Below are 17,067 nucleotides of genomic sequence, written 5' to 3'. Positions count from 1 at the left end.
GCAGCTGGCTGCCTGCAAATAAACTCCTGGGAAAAATCCCGGGCGTTATCTCAAAATACCTTGTTTAAATATCTCCTGTGTTTGCTCCTTTGTGTTTTTAAGGGACAAACGCTTCCCAATGGTGTGGGCTGGCTGGGGGCAGCCAGGAATGGTTAATCCTGGAAATATTTGACTTATACACTTGCCAAAGCTAAACTTTGGTAAAAGACCATGGTAAAAGGGGGTTTGTTGATGTTGCCAATGGTGGAGGAGCCGGAGTGGAGCGGCACAGCTTTGGGCCAGGACCACCATCCCTAAGGACCCTGCTGCTTTTCCCCACCGCATGGGTCATTTACATGGCACAGGGAGGACTGGGGTCCTCACCCACTTGTGTTGGGGTTCCTGGCATGTTCCTCCACACCCCCCGGGGACGGGCAGGAGCACTGCTGGGGACACCAGCCATCAACTGGAGGACAGAGAGGCACCAAGTGCCACCATTAGCGTAGGGACCTCGGGGGTGGCGAGGGGGATGCAGAGCCAGACCCCCCCCCCCAGGGAGCAAACCTGCTCCGGCTCTTTCCTTGCCCCCTCCGTGGGCTGTCCCCCCCCTCTCAGGCGTGGGGAGGGGGGGGTGCCTGTGCGTACCCCGGTATCCATGGCGATGGGAGGCTGTCCACCCCCCCCACGCCGTCCCACCTCCCCCCCCCCCCCCCCCTCCGCTGCAGCCGGCGAGCAGCCGCAACCGGCGCGGCGGCACCGGCATCGCGGTACCGGCACCGGGGCTCAGCCCCGGGAAGGGGGGACCGGAGGAGGGACGGGGACAAACTGGTCCCCGTCCCCCGTGCCCCCCCCCCCCCGCCCGCATGCCGGCGATGCAGCCCCCGCAGCCAGGTCGGGCCGGCGGAGGTGAGTACCAAGACCTGATCTATTTTATTTTATCCCTAAAAAAAGGTGTCTATCCCCCCCAAGCCCCTATTCCATCAGCCCAGCCTTTCCCCGCAGTGGTTTCCCACAGCCAGGCAGGGTGGTGGGTGGTCCATTGCCCCCCCGGCTGCTGGCCCCCCCATGTCCCCTTATCACCGCGTCCAAGATGTCAGCGCTGAATGGAGGATGCCTCCATCCATCCGGCACCGAGCCAGGTGCTCGGCACCCCCTTATTTTCCTTTCCTCGTCTTCCACCTCACTTTTGAAACCGCCTGTCATTCTTCACCCATAGGACACCCACCTCCCGCTTAATGCTGCAAGACACTGCAGCCCAAAGAGGTAAAGTCCAGCAAAGTTTCGGGCTTAATATCGCAGGTTTCGGGCAACCTCATTACAGTCTTTGCTATCGCTTCTGCTAACGAAGGTGGTTCGTGTGGGTGTACCTGATGCCGACTGGCCGCAGCACCTTGCCCCAGCAGTCCTGATGCTTCCTTGCCTCTCCGAGAGGCTCCTTCTCCCATGCCTGTAAACCCCCCCTTTCTGAAGCCCCGCTGGTAATGTGTTGGCCGAATCCTGTGCCCAGGACAGGGGTATAGAGGCTGGAGAGGGCCTCCTTGCATGCCGGAGCCTCGGGGAAGCCGGTGGTCCCGGCGGTTGGGAAAAGGATCTTGGCTGGCGAGCTGGGCACCGGCACAGGGATGGGGGGATGATACGGCCACCCCCCACGCAGCAGCTTTGCAGTGCTTTCTCAGAGCAGGGCTGACCTGCTGGCGGTTAGGCTGAGCCTTAAAGCAAAAATATGCCTTTGCTTGCCTTAAAATTGCAGCCTGGGTTTGCCCAGAGTAAATCCCGTCACCGCTGCAGGCAGCTCCTGCCTGCCCCTGGCATCCTCTCGCATCCCTGCCTGCGTAAAGCTGGGGAAACCCGAGGGTGGGTGCTGCACAGACCTTTTCCTCCTGTTAAATCTGTAGCGACAAAACGCCATCCCCCCCTCCATCAGAAGCTCTCAGGGTCCCAGATAACGATCATAAGTATGTATAATTATCGCTTTATATGTAAAGGGAGGGCAGGGTCTCCTCTGCCCATCTCCCTTGGGTACTGCGGCTTTGCCAGGGAGAAGATTTTAGGGCACCTCAAACTGCAAACCTCGATCTCACGGAGAAGCAGCAGCAGACACTCGAGAAGCAGAGACGTTCCCAGGCTGGCCGTGCTGGGGACCACACGGACACAGCTCCCACACGGCCGGAGCGTTGCAGTGTTGGGACATGGATTTCTCTTCCTTGCTCACCCCTAAAAAAAATCCCATGAGAACAGGCTGTCTTCTGGACTGCTTTAATTCCTCATCAAAATAATGATATGAAATAATAATGATATAAAATTATAATTATATAAAATAATAGTAGTATAAAATAATAATTCAGCCCAGGTGCTACAGTACCTTGGGCTGAACAACCCAAGGAGGAGGAGACTTGTTGGGGCACCGAGATGATCCCAGCAGGACACATCCCAGCCAGGTTGGGCACTGGTATAAATATGAAAACCCACCTCTGAGGGCATTAAGAAATAAAGGGAATAATCGCTTTATCCTCTCCCACCTTCACTTTCCTGCCTTCCCTTCCCCAGGCCCTTCCAACGGCAGCTGGCCCAACTCTACCGCAAGCGAGAGCCACCTCCTGAGGGAGAACTACACCTTCTCAGCATACTACCAGCACTCCTCCCCCGTGGCCGCCATGTTCATCCTGGCCTACACCTTCATCTTCCTCATGTGCATGATCGGCAACATCCTGGTGTGCTTCATCGTGGTGAAGAACCGCCAGATGCGGACGGTCACTAACATGTTCATCCTCAACCTGGCCATCAGCGACCTGCTGGTGGGCATCTTCTGCATGCCCACCACCTTGGTGGACAACCTCATCACGGGTGAGCGGGGCAGTGGAGGGGTGAGATGCAAGGCAGGGAGAGAAATTGGTGGGGAACATCACCCACCTTCTGCCCCCCACCAATGAGGCCACCCCGTGGGTGATTTTTCTGCTGAGGATGAGGAGGGCAGGTGGTGGCCACTCAACCACATCTGATGAAAGGTATCATTTCATTTAGAGCCACTACTTTAGGGGGGTAAAGGCCTTTCGGTTTTCAGGTTTTGGACATTTTTGGCAAAATAAGTATGACCTTAATGCTGCATTTACATATTTATGTTCAGCCATTCTCCATCAAGCAACACTGAATAAACCCCTCCTCTTCCTGCATCGATCTTCTCCCATGCTGGCTCAGCTCTGCCTGTTGACCTTTCCAAAGATAAAAGGCGACACTGGTACAGTTGGCAGGGTTTAGCCACAGCAGTAGCCAGGGCACGGGGCAGAGTCTGTATTTATTATGGGGCGTGATTTATTTATTGCCAACGCCTTAGCACTGGGGTCAAGAAACAAGATGAAAGCCCTTCTGATTGAGGATCCCAAGGTCAGTCCCCGTGATAACAGCTCAAGCCCTATGCAAGGGTAGGAGAAATGACAACCACCGTGTTCCTTGAGTTTCTAAGCAGTGCAATATGCATCTTTTTTACCAGTTCGGGTTTTTTTCTCCAAGCATCTGTACTGCTAAAGGCCATCTCTGTACAAGTAAAAAATGCAGCCCCCCCTTAGGAGCAGGATTTAGCATCCCCCAGCAACGACATGGTGGATGGGGACATCTAGAGGGAGCTGCTGATGGACCTGGCCGAGCCAAAGGCACCTACAGTCTCCGTGGTGTCCCCTCGCAGGTTGGCCCTTTGACAACACCATGTGCAAAATGAGTGGCCTGGTGCAGGGCATGTCCGTCTCCGCCTCCGTTTTCACGCTGGTGGCCATCGCCGTGGAGAGGTACGTTGGCGCGGGCATGGGGGGACATGGGCACCAAGCCACCCCCAGCGTGTTCAGGTGTCCCGTGCCATTTCCATCACGGGAAAGCTCCTGGGGATGTCAGGAGTGCGTCCCAGCTCTCCAGGAGGACCACAAATCTGTCCATGGGGCAACCCAGCCAGGTGTCCTTCCCCACCTTGGGCTGAAAACACCAAAACTGGAGAGATCCCAACCTATCTCTGCCACCAAAAGCCATCTGTAAAAAGCAACCCACCTTACCCTCCCTTCCCACCCCTGGGTCCTGACCACCGTCCTTCCCCAGGGATGTCCCATCAGGTGCCCAAAGCCACCACCGTCTGCTTTCCCACAGGTTTCGCTGCATCGTCCACCCCTTCCGGCAGAAGCTGACACTGAGGAAAGCCCTGGTGACCATCACCCTCATCTGGGTGCTGGCCCTGCTCATCATGTGCCCCGCTGCCATCACCCTGACCGTCACCAGGGAGGAGCACCACTTCATGGTGGACACCTACAACAACTCCTACCCCCTCTACTCCTGTTGGGAGGCCTGGCCCGAGACGGGGATGAGGAGGATCTACACCACCGTCCTCTTCTCCCACATCTACGTGGCCCCCCTCGCCCTCATCATCGTCATGTACACCCGCATAGCCTTCAAGCTCTTCAAGTCGGCGGCGCCTGCCGGCGGCCGAGAGGAGCCGGAGGGGAGGAAGGTCTCCCGGAGGAAGGCCAAGGTCATCAACATGCTCATCATCGTCGCCCTCTTCTTCACCCTCTCCTGGCTGCCCCTCTGGACGTTGATGCTCTTGACGGACTACGGGCGGCTGAGCGAGGGCCAGCTCCGCCTGGTCACCGTCTACGTCTTCCCCTTCGCCCACTGGTTGGCCTTCTTCAACAGCAGCGCCAACCCCATCATCTACGGCTACTTCAACGAGAACTTCCGACGGGGCTTCCAGGAGGCCTTCCGGGCCCCCTTCTGCTCGCCCCGCCGCCACCGCGACGGCCACCGCGCCATCCTCTTCGGCACCCGCAACCGCGTTTTCGCCCGGGCGCGCGCCAGCGACTCGCCCCCCGCCTCCGAGTCGGGGCCTTCGGCGCCGCGCCGCGCCGGCGTCCCCGCCTGGGACGGCTGACCACCTATGCGGCTACCGGTCGCCTCCGGACCGTGAGGCTTTACGGGGCGGGGAACGGGGTTTCGCCACGTTCGCGGGCCGCGAGTCGCTGAAATAAAGGCGCGTCCCGCTGACGCCATGTCCCTGCCTTAGCGTCGTCGGGGAACGGGGCGGGGGGGGGGGGGGGGGGACGACACGACATATGGCGGACCAAGCCATACCACACCGCTGTAGCCACGCCACGCCGTATTGCTGGGCTACCCAAAAACGTGGTGAGTTGCCCACACCCCTCGCCGCCCCCCCTCCCCCCCCCCGCCCCCCGCCACGCCACGCAGTGGCGTGGCGGGGGGCGGGGGGGGGAGGGGGGGCGGCGGCGGCGGAGTGAGCTCCGCGCCTGCGCAGTGCTCACCTCGTTGGACACCCCCCCTCCCGGGGGGCGTGGCGTGGCGCGTCGCGCCTGCGCAGTGCGGCAGCCGGCGGGCTGAGCGCGGCACGATGGCCGGTTACAGCGTGGAGGAGCGGGCCGCGCCTCACAGCTTGGAGTACCGGCTTTTCTTCAGTGAGTGCTTGCCGTCTTCCTCCTTTTCCTCCTCCCCTTCATCCTCCCAGCTCGGGGGTTGCGGGGGGGGGGGGCGAGCGAGCTCCTCTGAGGGAGCCCCCACGGCCTGAGGTGAACCTTCCCCCCCCCCCCCCCCCCCCCCCCCAACCTGAGGCGTTCCCTCAGGCCGGGCCTGACTTCTTCCCCCCCCGCTTTGCCTTGCAGAGGATGCCGCCGGGCGCTACATCTCCCCCTTCCATGATATCCCCATTTACGCGGACCCCGGCAAGGTAAGGGGGGAGAGGGGCTGGAGCAAGGAGCAGCAGGCCGGGTGGCTGGTGTGGCCTCGTTGGCCTGCGGCCAGGGACATGAGCAACCGCTGGAGCTCTGGGCCCTGGGTGTGAGCATTGAGTCGGTCAGGGAGCGAGGTCCTGCAGGCCTGAAATACCCGAGGGAGGCTCCCGGTTCCTTACGGTGGTTCTCGGCAGGAGCGCCTAATGGAAGCATCGCCAGGTGTTGCAAAGAATGGGTGCCCTTTTCTTGCAGTTTTGGGTACAGTGACGTAGGACAAGAGAACGGGTGATCCCATTCTCATATTTGTGTCTGAGATACGAGTGGTTGTCTTGAACTTGCCCATGACATCGCGTGAAAGCGTTTTGGGTTAAAAGAAGCAGTTTTCCGTTTAACTAAATATCTGCATCCACTCCTATGGAGGTATATGCTCATGCTGCATGATGTTTCAGGCTTGGGTTTTGACTGCAGTAAGGCCACTTTATGCCTGCAGTGTAATCAGCTGCTGAACAGAAGGTGAGGATGTTAAATTCTTGCTGTAGCAGCTCCTGGGGACCTCTTGCCTCACAAAAAGTGCAGGTGGGGAACCTGCCGCATGCAGTGCTGCAGGGCTTTTACATCCTTCTGGCAGTCGGTCAAATTAGGCTGTTCCAAATCACTGTCTAAAATGCCCCAGCTCTAGTAGACCAAAACAGCTTTGCTTCAGTTTTCACTAAATGCTTTTTCAGTGGTAACTTGGGCTCTCTGATTGTGTTCCTTACCTTTGTAGCTTGTTTCTTCTTTTCTGATTGTGTTCCTTACCTTTGTAGCTCGTTTCTTCTTTTAACACATACTAAAAAGCTGTGCAGCTTAAGAAACGTAGTACATGAACTGTTCTAAAGTTCGTGATAGAGAGGTATAATTTGGAGGTAGGGAGTGGTTATTGGAAAGGAAAAGAGTATGCAGAATTGAGAGATGAATCTCTAAAAAGTAGCTGATGGAACTTTGAGGTGCAGGTGGTGTCAGAATGTGCTCTGGGAAGTCTGAGGTGGCTTTTGCCTGCTCAGAAGGGAAAAGATGGATTGTAGTCATCAAGGACAGTGGCAAAGCAGTTTCTGTGGCCGACTGGGAAAGCAGTTTTCAAAAGCAGGTGTCTGAAAGGTAACTCAGACAAGGAAAACCCAGATAATGCTACGCTTTGCAGATGCTTGCAGAACAGGGGAGGAAAGAGCAGGGGATTGTGTATAGGGGTGAGGAGGGTTTCTGTGGCCTGGTAATGATTAACAAGGGAAACTGGACTGCTGATGTGCCTTCAGGCGCTTAGTGCCGCTTGCCAGAGTCCCTGTGCAGCTAATGCTGCTTTCTCATGCCAAGTCATTAAGAGAAGAAAGTATCACAGAAGGTCACAATCCCCAAAGTTACACAATAGCCCTGACCACATTAGACCTCCTTCTGTTGCTGGAGTGCCTCTCCACAGAGATTTTACCCGTTACTTAGCAGATTCATTACCAGCTATGGTAGGGAGCCCACTTTGGAGCAAAAGGTTGTCTGTCTCTGTCTGGGCTCCTTGATCTTTATCCTTAGACTTCTAAGACACTGAGAGGATTGCAGGGTGTTTTTTTCAGTCTAGGGCTGGGATGTGCTGACCTTATCTGTACCTGTGTACCTTGGCATTGCAAAGGAATGACCTTGGGCTACTCACTGGGTGTCTTAGACCAAGGCAGATCTGTCAGTTGGACTCTGGGGAAACTGGGAGCCTAACAACAATACACCCCTCAGTCGTCTGTCTTTGCCTGCAAAGCCATAAGCACCCTGCCTTGCCTCATTCCTTTCCTTAAGTTACTTATAAATAATAATACTATATAACTTTTTACATATAAATTGCAAATGAGCAGTGACCCCCTGCAATTAAGGGGATGTAATAACATTCCCTTAGGGAAGGGTGTGGGCAGAGTCAATGATGTAACAGCACTCGTTGCACAATAGCAGCCTAATTATGGTGCAGTACAGGTGTGAGGGATTTTGCAATGCTAATACTGCTTAACATGGGGATTAGAAACCTTGTCGATGCTAGGGAGCAAGGTTTGACTTTTTTGTTAAAAGCCATAGTCTCTTCAAATGGCAAATGTTAAGGTTCAAGTGTGGAAAAGCTTGTTTTCTTGAAGAGGAGTCTGACATTGAACTCTCAAGAGTCCTCTCAGCCCAGCTGGAGTCAACAGGAGATGTTTTCAAGTGTCATCTGTAAACGAGATACTGCAAGATGTGGTTCTGCATTTCTCCCCCACATCTTTATGCTTGCACCATGCTGCTAACAAGGTCTGCTTTCATAGGAGTGCCAGCTTGGAGAGGGGGAGCTCGGGCATCTTTCACTACTTCAAGACAGGCTAGAATATTTGGGAGCGATATTCTCAGTCGTTCAGGATAGTACCTAGGTACCCACGTTATTAAATAGATGGCTTACTCCTGTAAGTCTTGCCTCTTCTAGATTCCCAGGGTGGCTCTTGCTGTAGGATTACGCGCTTTGTATTTAATAAATATGCCTAAAACCTCATTTTGTTATGTCCAGGATAGTTTGTATGCAGCTGTCTTAGATTCATTTAAACCTAACCATTCTGTAACCTAGGAACATGATGGAGATGTTCGTAGGTGGCAACTGATGGAGAATGTGTGAGTAACCTCAATCTAGCTTTTGCTGGTGTCTTTCATGGGATTCAGCTTTGAGTGATGCCATGTGGCTGGCTGGACTACAGGACTTCTATCAACGGTATCAAAACTGGCACTGGAAAAAACAGGGAAAAAAAAAGTTATGGTTTTCATGCGAACTGGCTGGCTTTTATGCTTACTTATATGTGTTCCCTAGTTTAAAGTGTGGTCTTGAGATTCCTTCCCATTCACTGATATTTTGCTTTCTTCAGAATGTGTTCAACATGGTTGTGGAAGTACCTCGATGGACAAATGCTAAAATGGAGGTAACTATATTACAGTTCCTAGCTTAAGTGCTTGAGCTGACTAGTCTATTAATCTTTGGCTTTGCTGATTCTCTCCTTCTCAATTCCACTTCCTGAATCAGAGTGGTTTCTAACTTCTCGTGTAAATACTTGCTTAATGCTAGAGGTCTGGTATGGAGGCTGAGCCTTGCAGAAGTTGGATTAACTTAAAATTCTTCCGTGGCTTCTGATTAAAGCAGCGTCTTGGGGCTGTCAGCCCCATGTGGTTCTGATGTTTGTAAGTCTGCTGAAAACTATATCCCAGGAGATGGCAATGCAACAGGAAATGGAGTTGTCCAGTATGTGCTGTGGGCTTCAGGGTCTGTTGGCTCCTGGTCTCTTGGCTTGTCAGTTAACAGCCAGCTTCATTAAAGAAAAAAAAAAAAAAAATTGCTTGGCTTTTCTTAGAGAGCAAAGTAGAGAGATTTATGTAACTTTTCTTTCAGATTGCAACAAAGGATCCCTTAAACCCAATTAAGCAAGACGTGAAGAAAGGAAAACTGCGCTACGTAGCTAACGTGTTTCCCCACAAGGGTTATATCTGGAATTACGGTGCTATCCCACAGGTACTGTAACTTGTCTCGGTGGCTCACCCGTTCTGGTGGGGAGGAGGGAGGATGCCTGTGTGTGTCTCTCGCTACTGCTGTATTAATGAGCAAAAGATCAGCTGAGGGTCTGATCTGGAACACAGCATTTGCATCTCCATATATAATCTTGCTAATGAAGAGGACCTGTCAAGAAAGCAGGGGTGCTTTTAAGTAGAAATCTCAAGAGGTAGGCTTGTAGCTAATGCTGTAAACAAGCTATTTGAGGATGCGCAGCTGCTGCTAGTGAGGTACCTGCTGTGTTGCTCCTCTCCATGGCCTCTCAGCAGTTTGGCTGGACAGTAGCTGGCAGGTCCTTGTCTTTGGATGAAGGAAGTTGTCACTACACAAGGAACTGGGCGTCTGGCAATGCAATGCCCTCAGTTCCTGCCTGGTGAAGCATAAAGAGCTGAAGTTTTAAGCTAATAATGGTACAGGATCTTGGTGTACAGCCCTTAGGCTGAATCTTTACAGAAGATTCTTCTTGCAGTGAATTAGCTGATTGTTTTAGACTCTGGATGTGGGCAATGAGAATCTGAATAGATCTGAAGGGCTGTATCTTTCCTGTTTCTACCCGTCTCATTGTTCAGGGTCTAAAACACACAGCTAGGCTATTGTATTGACCTGTTGGATGGCCGCAGATGCCCTGTTCTCAGTGTTGGATCTGAGTGGCAGAAAGGCACTCAGAAGTCCAGAGACTGGGTGAGGCAGACATCTGCAGCTGCACAGACACACTTTCTCTGAAACAGCTGGCAAGGGGGGACCGACCTGGGTCGTGACACCTGGACACATGCTCTTAACTGGCTGGTGACCGCTAGATGAAGAGGAACTTTGAGCAAGGCTGTTTGCCTCTGATGTTCTGTAAGGTTTGCGTTTCCTTTAGAGAAATAAATTGTCAGTGGCAGTTCACAGGGAAACACACTGAATTTTGTAATTCTCGTCTTGGTAGCAGTGCCTGTCGAGTGCTTTCTCCAGGTGGCTTGAGATGGTGTTTCAAAGGTGAATTGTTTTGTACTTGGATGGATTCTGGAGACGGTTTCTTTGTACAGAATGACAGCTTTTGAAGCCTTTGCTCAGTCATATGTTAGTGGATTAAAGGTGGTTTTGCACATCAAGGTCAAGGGACCGAACTTAACACTCCCTTGTAGGGAAGTGCGATGGCGATTGTGAAGAGTCCTTCAGCACCACCCAGGTTTCAGTACATCTTCCTGAATGCTCTGGATGCATCACGAGGTTTTGACTATACTTGTCGTGTCCTGGCATGCAGAGATTTGGGAAGAGCATTCCTTCTTTTTATATCTCAACGACCTTAGAGGTAGTTGCTCCTTATGATGCAAGTGGGCATGGTGTCCTTTCGCTTCTGATCAGAAGCGTGTTTTAAGCAGCTATTATTTTTGGAGGCATAGCTCCAATGCCTTCTGGACTCCTGTCTTTCGACTTGTACTCGCCGCTTTAGGTGAGGTGCACTAGGACGCTGGGTAGCACAGTCTATGGGACTCTGCATTCTTGTCACTGCTCTAGTGTAACAATGTGTCTTTAATTGTTTAATTAAAAGGAAACAATACACCCTGTCTGTCTTCCATCTCTGTTGGACTGCTATCTGGAGTTCAGGAAACTTCTGTTAAGAAATGAATAGGGAGAGGAACAGGCAGGCAGCCAAATCAATGAGTGTTCTTTATAGATGTGAACTTCACCTTTATGCAGCTGTGGAACGGAGGAGGAAGTCTGGAAAGTTGTTGAAAAAAGGCTTGTAAGTGGGAGGGAGCAGCTTACCCTTTTCAAGATAACACCTTTTCACTTGGATTCAAACTGCATTTGCAGGCACAACTGAAATAGTAGCCCAACCGCTAGACCTGAAAGCCAGCGTGAAGTGAGCCATCATCTGTATCGGGGCAATTGCATGCCTGAAATAAACCTGCTTTTTGTTTCCTCTTGAAACCTGAGAGTTCTTATTTGTGTGGGTTTTTTGGTTTTTGGGGTTTTTTTGCAGACTTGGGAAGACCCAGGTCACAAAGATGAAAATACTGGCTGCTGTGGAGATAACGATCCAATTGATGTGTGTGAAATCGGAAGCAAGGTAATGCACTCTAAAGGGTAACTGTCTTTTGAAACATGTAATTAATGTCTCTGAAGTCAATTACCCAGAGACATTATTCAGTTCCTACCTCCTCTACCTTAAGAATGTGATGTTTCCCTCCTCTGCCTCTGGAGATTGTTGATGAGATCTTACAGCGGCAGCCTTGTGAGCCAAGGTTTGTGAACCGCTGATAAGCGATAGCTAATTTTGTGGTACCCGACTGCTTGCTGAACTCTCACAGCTTGCACAGTCTCCTGTTGTGCATTCCTTGGATGCATCAGTACAGACAACAAGGTCCTTGTCCTTGCAGGTCTGCTCTCGAGGAGAAGTCATCAAAGTGAAGGTGCTGGGCACACTGGCACTGATTGATGAGGGAGAGACAGACTGGAAGATAATTGCTATTAATGTTGAAGACCCTGAAGCAGACAACTATAATGGTAAGTAACAGGAGGGAGGAGCAGGCTGCGTACTTCCCTCTCTCTGTTGAGAGCCTGCAGGAAACTTTCAAGTCAGGACGCGGGCTTGCTGCTTCTATGCCATGGTATTAATCAGATGTGATACTGGAAGGACAGCAGAGCAGGATGTTATCAATCCTGTAGCGAAACATTTTACCACTGTTGATTGAAAATTGTCAGTCCTCTGCACAGCCTGGCATCTCAAAGAAGAGGGTGGCTATACAGCCTGTCTTCTGAGTGGAAGGAAAGGGGTTGTCCAGCAGGTCTCTAGTCAAAGCTGTTTAAATGCATCCATGCTCCTGGGGGCAATCAGGATATACTGTGAAGATGAAACACTAACTTTCCTGTGCAGATATCCACTTTGTGTCTTCACTGTAACCCGTCTGAAATGTCGCTAAGGCTACTTGAGGAGGGGCAGCTCAGAAGAGCGGGGTAGTAGCTAAGTAACTTCTGTTACTAGATCTGGCTAACAAACCTTTTCTCCCTGGCTAGATATCAATGACGTCAGAAGGATGAAACCTGGATACTTAGAAGCTACGGTGGACTGGTTCAGAAGATACAAAGTACCTGATGGAAAGCCAGAAAACCAGTTTGCTTTTAATGGTGAATTTAAAGACAAGGTAGGATCGCCTTTCTGCATTACTGTGAGCATGCAAAGGCACGCTGTGTAAAAACTGAGCTCAAGGTGCATGGGGACACAAATGAGTAGTCGCTCAGAGAATGGATTTCTACAGGGCTGCTGATAGCTGACTTCGTTCCTCCTGCTGTTTTTCCAGCCTACTGTTCTGCGTGTTTCCAGCTCAGTGCTTGCAGGAATCCTAGGAGAAAAAGCATAGGGTTATCACCCGGCTGCTGTTGGATATTATCAGTTTTTCTTCTAGATGACATTCATGTGGGATCACTTCAGGGCTGGGAGCCTCCGTGTCAGAACCAGGTTGGAAAAAACACCAGGTTTATTTGCTCCTGCTGTGGAGCCAAGCGTGCTTGACATCACCCTTTGCCTCCCTTGCTCACCGGCCTTGTTCCACTGCAGCCTGATGCAAGTTGAAGTTAACTCAGGAGTTAAAATGCTTCTTCCTTCGGGCGTAAAGTGTTCCCTCACGCCCTTTGAGTAAGGTTCTGCCTTGGCAGCGTTATTCCCCTGCCTCTTCTCTGGGTTGGGTCAGATAATCTACTGCTCCTGAATGGGTAAAATCCTGCTTCTGTGCCCTTCCTCCTGCCAGTCCTGGTGTGCTGTGAGCGGGTTAGTGAGGTGACTCAACTCCCAGAGCTCCAGAGTCGGTGCAGAGAGTGGGAGGGCCCGCAAAACCTGGTGTGGGGAGGAAAGGGAAAGGGGGGCTAAAATGGAAGTCACGTTGGAGTGGACTTGTCCCATTCGGCTGTAGCACAGCACTAGGTTGGGTGGGCTGGGACGTCTCGCTGCCCCTCAGGATGGGTAAAAACGGAATCAAGGCCAAGGCGGAAAATGGGGACAAAGAACCTCGCACATGTTGCTGCAGTGTTTTATTTGGCTCTGTGTGGTATCAAACCAGGATATTTATTGCTGGTGTTCACGCTAACAAAGAATTGTGTGTGTTTCCTTCTGCAGCTGACAGGTTAATGCTTGAGCATATACTACGGTTTTTTTTTAAGGAAAAAAGCTGTGATATGCTTGGAAGCAGATTAATTTTTAAATAGTTGCAAAGCTAGATTAGGTGCGTGTCTCTTCCTGTTGATCTGCACAGCAGTTGAGTGATTTGCCTGGAGTGGAAGAAAGCTCGCAGATAGGTCGGGATCAGCTAGCTGCTGGAGACAAACTGAGTGGGATGAGCAGCAGGGCGGAGGTGCTTTTATAATACAGCACTGGCCTGAGACTAGAATATCTGCGTTCAGTTTCTTTTGGACTCGCTAGGTGACCTTGGCGTATCCTCCCATCTTGAAAGCAAGGCAATTTGTGTTGTAAAATCCCCCTTGTTTCAGCTGTTGTGCACTGGGAGGTTGCTGTTGTTCCTGAAAGGTGCAGTAAGGGAAGAGGTCTCTCTGAGTCCCTTCCAGAGTCAGAAACTTTCTAAAATCAGCGTATAAATACTGGCCTCTCGTTCCATATAACTGATAGTCTGGAGAAGATGATCTACTGCTTGCATGTAACATGATGTTTCTTCTCATCTTCAACTTTAGGATTTTGCTGTGAACGTCATCAAATGTACTCATGAACACTGGAAAGCTTTAATAGCGAAGAAGACTGACGGAGGGGAGATCAACTGGTAGGTTAATGCTTGTGGTGCTGTGCATGTTCCTTTCCCCTAAACAAATAACCCTGAAACTTCCTTTCCTGAGTTGTGCTGTGCTTTCCCTTAGCTGCTGGCTGTCTCCACAGGCCTTCCCCTTCAACTTGGCAGCTATAACAATGCTTCTTAATATTCCATTATTTAATACTCTTGGGGGTGAGACTTGGCTTTCACGTTCTCACAAGTGACCTATCTATTCTAGCACAAATCTGACGGTGTCCGACAGCCCTTTCTGCTGTAGTCAAGAGTGTGCAAAAGCTACTGTGGATGCAGTAAGTACAAATTTGCGTATCCTAACCCCAACTTTAGTATCAGGCAAAATGGCACGATTTGTGTGGTACCGTAAACTGTCCTCTCTGTATGAATAGCGCATTGTATGCTCAGAATTTTTTGGATGACACCGCCACACCTGTTTCTGGTTAAATAGGATGAATGTGGAGCAAGCCGGACATTCCTCCAGAGGCTTCTCCTTGCCCTTAGTCATCTGGGAGATGGAAACCAAAACAGAGTTTGCGTGAAGGGCTAAACTTCTGAACTGTAGCTTGGCTGTCAGCTGTTCAGAGAGTGTTTAAATACTTGGCCTTCCAAGAGCTTCACAGTACAGATCACCCTTTGAGAAAACAAAGTCTAATTGCTGAGAGCCTTGCAGCCAGGGACCGTGCATCCTTTGCAGTGAAAAGTGTGAAGTTCCCAGTGTGGTACTCCTATCCAGTTTCAGGACTTAACTGCATTTCCCTAGGCTTGTGAAGTACTGCTGTTGGCAACTTGAAAGGGATTAGAAGAATGGGTCAGGAAAATCAAAACGGAGATACTGCCTCAGTGTATGGAAATGTGACTGGAAACCAGAGTCTCTCTGTAGGCTTGGAGAGACTTTTAAAACCACTGTCTTGGTTTTAAAAGTGCTTGTATCCTCTGGTGGTATCCGAGTTACTTTGTAAGTTTTTGAAAGTGCAACCCTCGTGGAGGATGTGTCACCAGACGGGGACCCTTATCTATCTTTGGCTCTTAAATATCAGGTGAGAGCTCTGTGGAGAAGTTTTCCGAGAGTCCTTTGTACTTCTATTCCACCGTCACGTTGTAGCTTTAAAAAAAGCAGGCTGCCTGCAACTGTATAGGCGCCGGAGCAGTAACTGCTTGTGGTGAGAAGCAGGTGGCACTGCAGCCTGTGCTTAAAGCACAGCACCTCCGGCATGTAGGACATCTATGGAACGAGGAGGCTGTGGGGATGACAGGACTCACGCTGCACGTGAGCTCATTTATTCCCTCACGGCTGACCAGCACTGTCTGCCACAGACCAGTTCATGCTGCGTAGATCTTAAACTGTGCTCAGTCAAGACTTGTGCGGCTCTAAATAATGTCTGGTGAGCTTCAGGTTTAAGGTCGACCTCCGTCAACAGCTGCTGTCTGCTAATACGCTTCTCCTTTCAGGCACCGCCGTGTAAAGCTGCTAACCCGATCCCACCCGAAGGTAAGTCTCAAAACCCATGGATACATTCCAATGCTGAGTGGAGACTTCTTCAAAGGAATTATCAATAAGAAGAGGGGGTCTTAACTGATAGCTAGGCATGGCTCTAGCACTAGGAGAAATGAAGGACCAGGAGAAATTAAGGACCTTGTTAGACCTAACTTGTGTCAGTAATACTGTTTGATTCCTGAATAACTTCTGTTGTTGCCTTACTTTCTTGTTTGGGTATGCAAGGTGGGTAAATGAGCGGTAAGTAGGAGACCTGCAGTGCCATAGTTTGCTCCAGAAGAGATTCGAGGTGTAGCAGGTCCTGCAAGAAGAGCACTGCAGAGGACTGAAGTGCAGGGATAGCCAGAGAGGGATTTTAGTTCCTCTGAAACAGGGGTTTCATCAGTATCCTCAGTGCAGGCAAGCCAAGGAAGGGAATTACTCCTTACCCGCACAGAGCAGAGGCAGAAATCGGTTGCATGTTCGGTGCTTCGGTTGCCATTGGACTTGTTGATCAGAGATCTGTCACTGAACAACTGTCTGCTGCAAGCTGGTGACAAGCCTTTAGAGGCCTCGGGACTCAATCCGTCGCGCGGAGCACGACTCCATAAGAAAAGGACGGCTGTGGGAGGAATCAGCACTCAGCTGTCACCTTTTCCTTCCGTGCGAGGCAGCAATGGGCACCTTGCACATGAAATCTGTATCTTGCTGTAGCAGGGATGAGACCCGAGGGCAAGCGTGAGGTAATGGCGATGTTGAGAACCCACAGCTGTGTGGCAGAAAGAGGAGCTAGGCTGTCATCTCCAATCTCTTCATGGGTAATAAATCTGTGAAGAAATTGATGTCTTCTGCATGGGCACAGGAGTTGGAGGTAAAATGACTTTACCTCCGAGTCAGCTGAGCCAGAGGGAAGCCGAGCTAGCTGTGGCTTGCTCTCCTCACCTGAACTGAGTCACATGTAGGCTGAGCAAGGGTGACTTCTTCAGGAAAACACGTACACGTGGCTGCGCAAGAACCTGTTGGGTGCATGGCGGTGGTGTTGACAGGAGCGGGAGGAAGCCCCTGTGCTGGAGGTGATGCGTGCAGTGCTCTGTGACTACCTAATTAAGTGGATGGCTAACAGAGGGCTAACCCCGTCTTTTTTTTTTTCTTTTTTTTTCTTCCCACCCCCCCCCCCCCCGCCCAGTTGACAAGTGGTTCTACTACCAGAAGAACTAAGGCCTGAGGATGGGTGGCAAGACAGCTGTGTCCTTCCCACTGAGGAGTTGCCACATGCAGGAATAGAGCAGAAAAATAGCTTCAGTGTCAACAAGAAGACCTTGCCTGTAACTTTGCCGATTAGAATTACGTATCTAGCAGTGATGTGTCTGCTGCATCGAGGTCTTGTGGAGGCTAGAGGACATAATTTATAAAATCAAAACACCCTGCTTGTGCATGGTCGTACAGTGTACTTTGTAAATGGCGACAGAAGATCGCTCACCCGGTACGTGTATGGACGTTAGAAATAAAAACTACTGAAACTGAACGCTGCGGGGCTCCCTCTCCTTTCCCTCGCTCTAACGAAGCACTGGA

General features: G+C 51.0%; 2 protein-coding genes across 2 annotated transcripts; both read left to right on the top strand.

Annotated features, from left to right (window-relative positions):
• The first annotated feature begins 747 nt into the window (after positions 1-747).
• On the top strand, positions 748-5,227 carry NPFFR1 (neuropeptide FF receptor 1). Its single transcript, XM_030030549.2, has 4 exons — positions 748-885; positions 2,527-2,823; positions 3,659-3,758; positions 4,108-5,227. The coding sequence occupies exons 1-4, from the start codon at positions 843-845 to the stop codon at positions 4,883-4,885; spliced, it is 1,218 nt and encodes a 405-aa protein (XP_029886409.1). The 5' UTR covers positions 748-842; the 3' UTR covers positions 4,886-5,227.
• Positions 5,228-5,286: 59 nt separating this feature from the next.
• On the top strand, positions 5,287-17,020 carry PPA1 (inorganic pyrophosphatase 1). The gene is made up of 11 exons (XM_030030550.1): positions 5,287-5,423; positions 5,628-5,692; positions 8,588-8,641; positions 9,106-9,225; positions 11,234-11,320; positions 11,631-11,757; positions 12,268-12,395; positions 13,933-14,018; positions 14,245-14,314; positions 15,471-15,510; positions 16,682-17,020. Exons 1-11 carry the CDS (start codon positions 5,360-5,362, stop codon positions 16,711-16,713), a joined length of 873 nt encoding a protein of 290 aa, XP_029886410.1. The 5' UTR covers positions 5,287-5,359; the 3' UTR covers positions 16,714-17,020.
• The last annotated feature ends 47 nt before the right edge of the window (positions 17,021-17,067 follow it).

This window comes from Aquila chrysaetos, chromosome 11 (assembly GCF_900496995.4).
Source record: "Aquila chrysaetos chrysaetos chromosome 11, bAquChr1.4, whole genome shotgun sequence".
Taxonomy (NCBI): domain Eukaryota; kingdom Metazoa; phylum Chordata; class Aves; order Accipitriformes; family Accipitridae; genus Aquila; species Aquila chrysaetos.
Note: the sequence above shows the minus strand (reverse complement) of the source record. Positions and strands in the feature narration are given on the sequence as shown.

Coding starts and splice junctions, on each gene's coding strand:
- NPFFR1 (XM_030030549.2), top strand. CDS start 843: ATGCCGGCGATGCAGCCCCCGCAGCCAGGTCGGGCCGGCGGAG. Junction 2,824..3,658: donor GGTGGACAACCTCATCACGG/GTGAGCGGGGCA, acceptor GTCCCCTCGCAG/GTTGGCCCTTTGACAACACC. Junction 3,759..4,107: donor GTGGCCATCGCCGTGGAGAG/GTACGTTGGCGC, acceptor GCTTTCCCACAG/GTTTCGCTGCATCGTCCACC.
- PPA1 (XM_030030550.1), top strand. CDS start 5,360: ATGGCCGGTTACAGCGTGGAGGAGCGGGCCGCGCCTCACAGCTTGGAG. Junction 14,315..15,470: donor CAAAAGCTACTGTGGATGCA/GTAAGTACAAAT, acceptor TTCTCCTTTCAG/GCACCGCCGTGTAAAGCTGC. Junction 15,511..16,681: donor TAACCCGATCCCACCCGAAG/GTAAGTCTCAAA, acceptor CCCCCCGCCCAG/TTGACAAGTGGTTCTACTAC.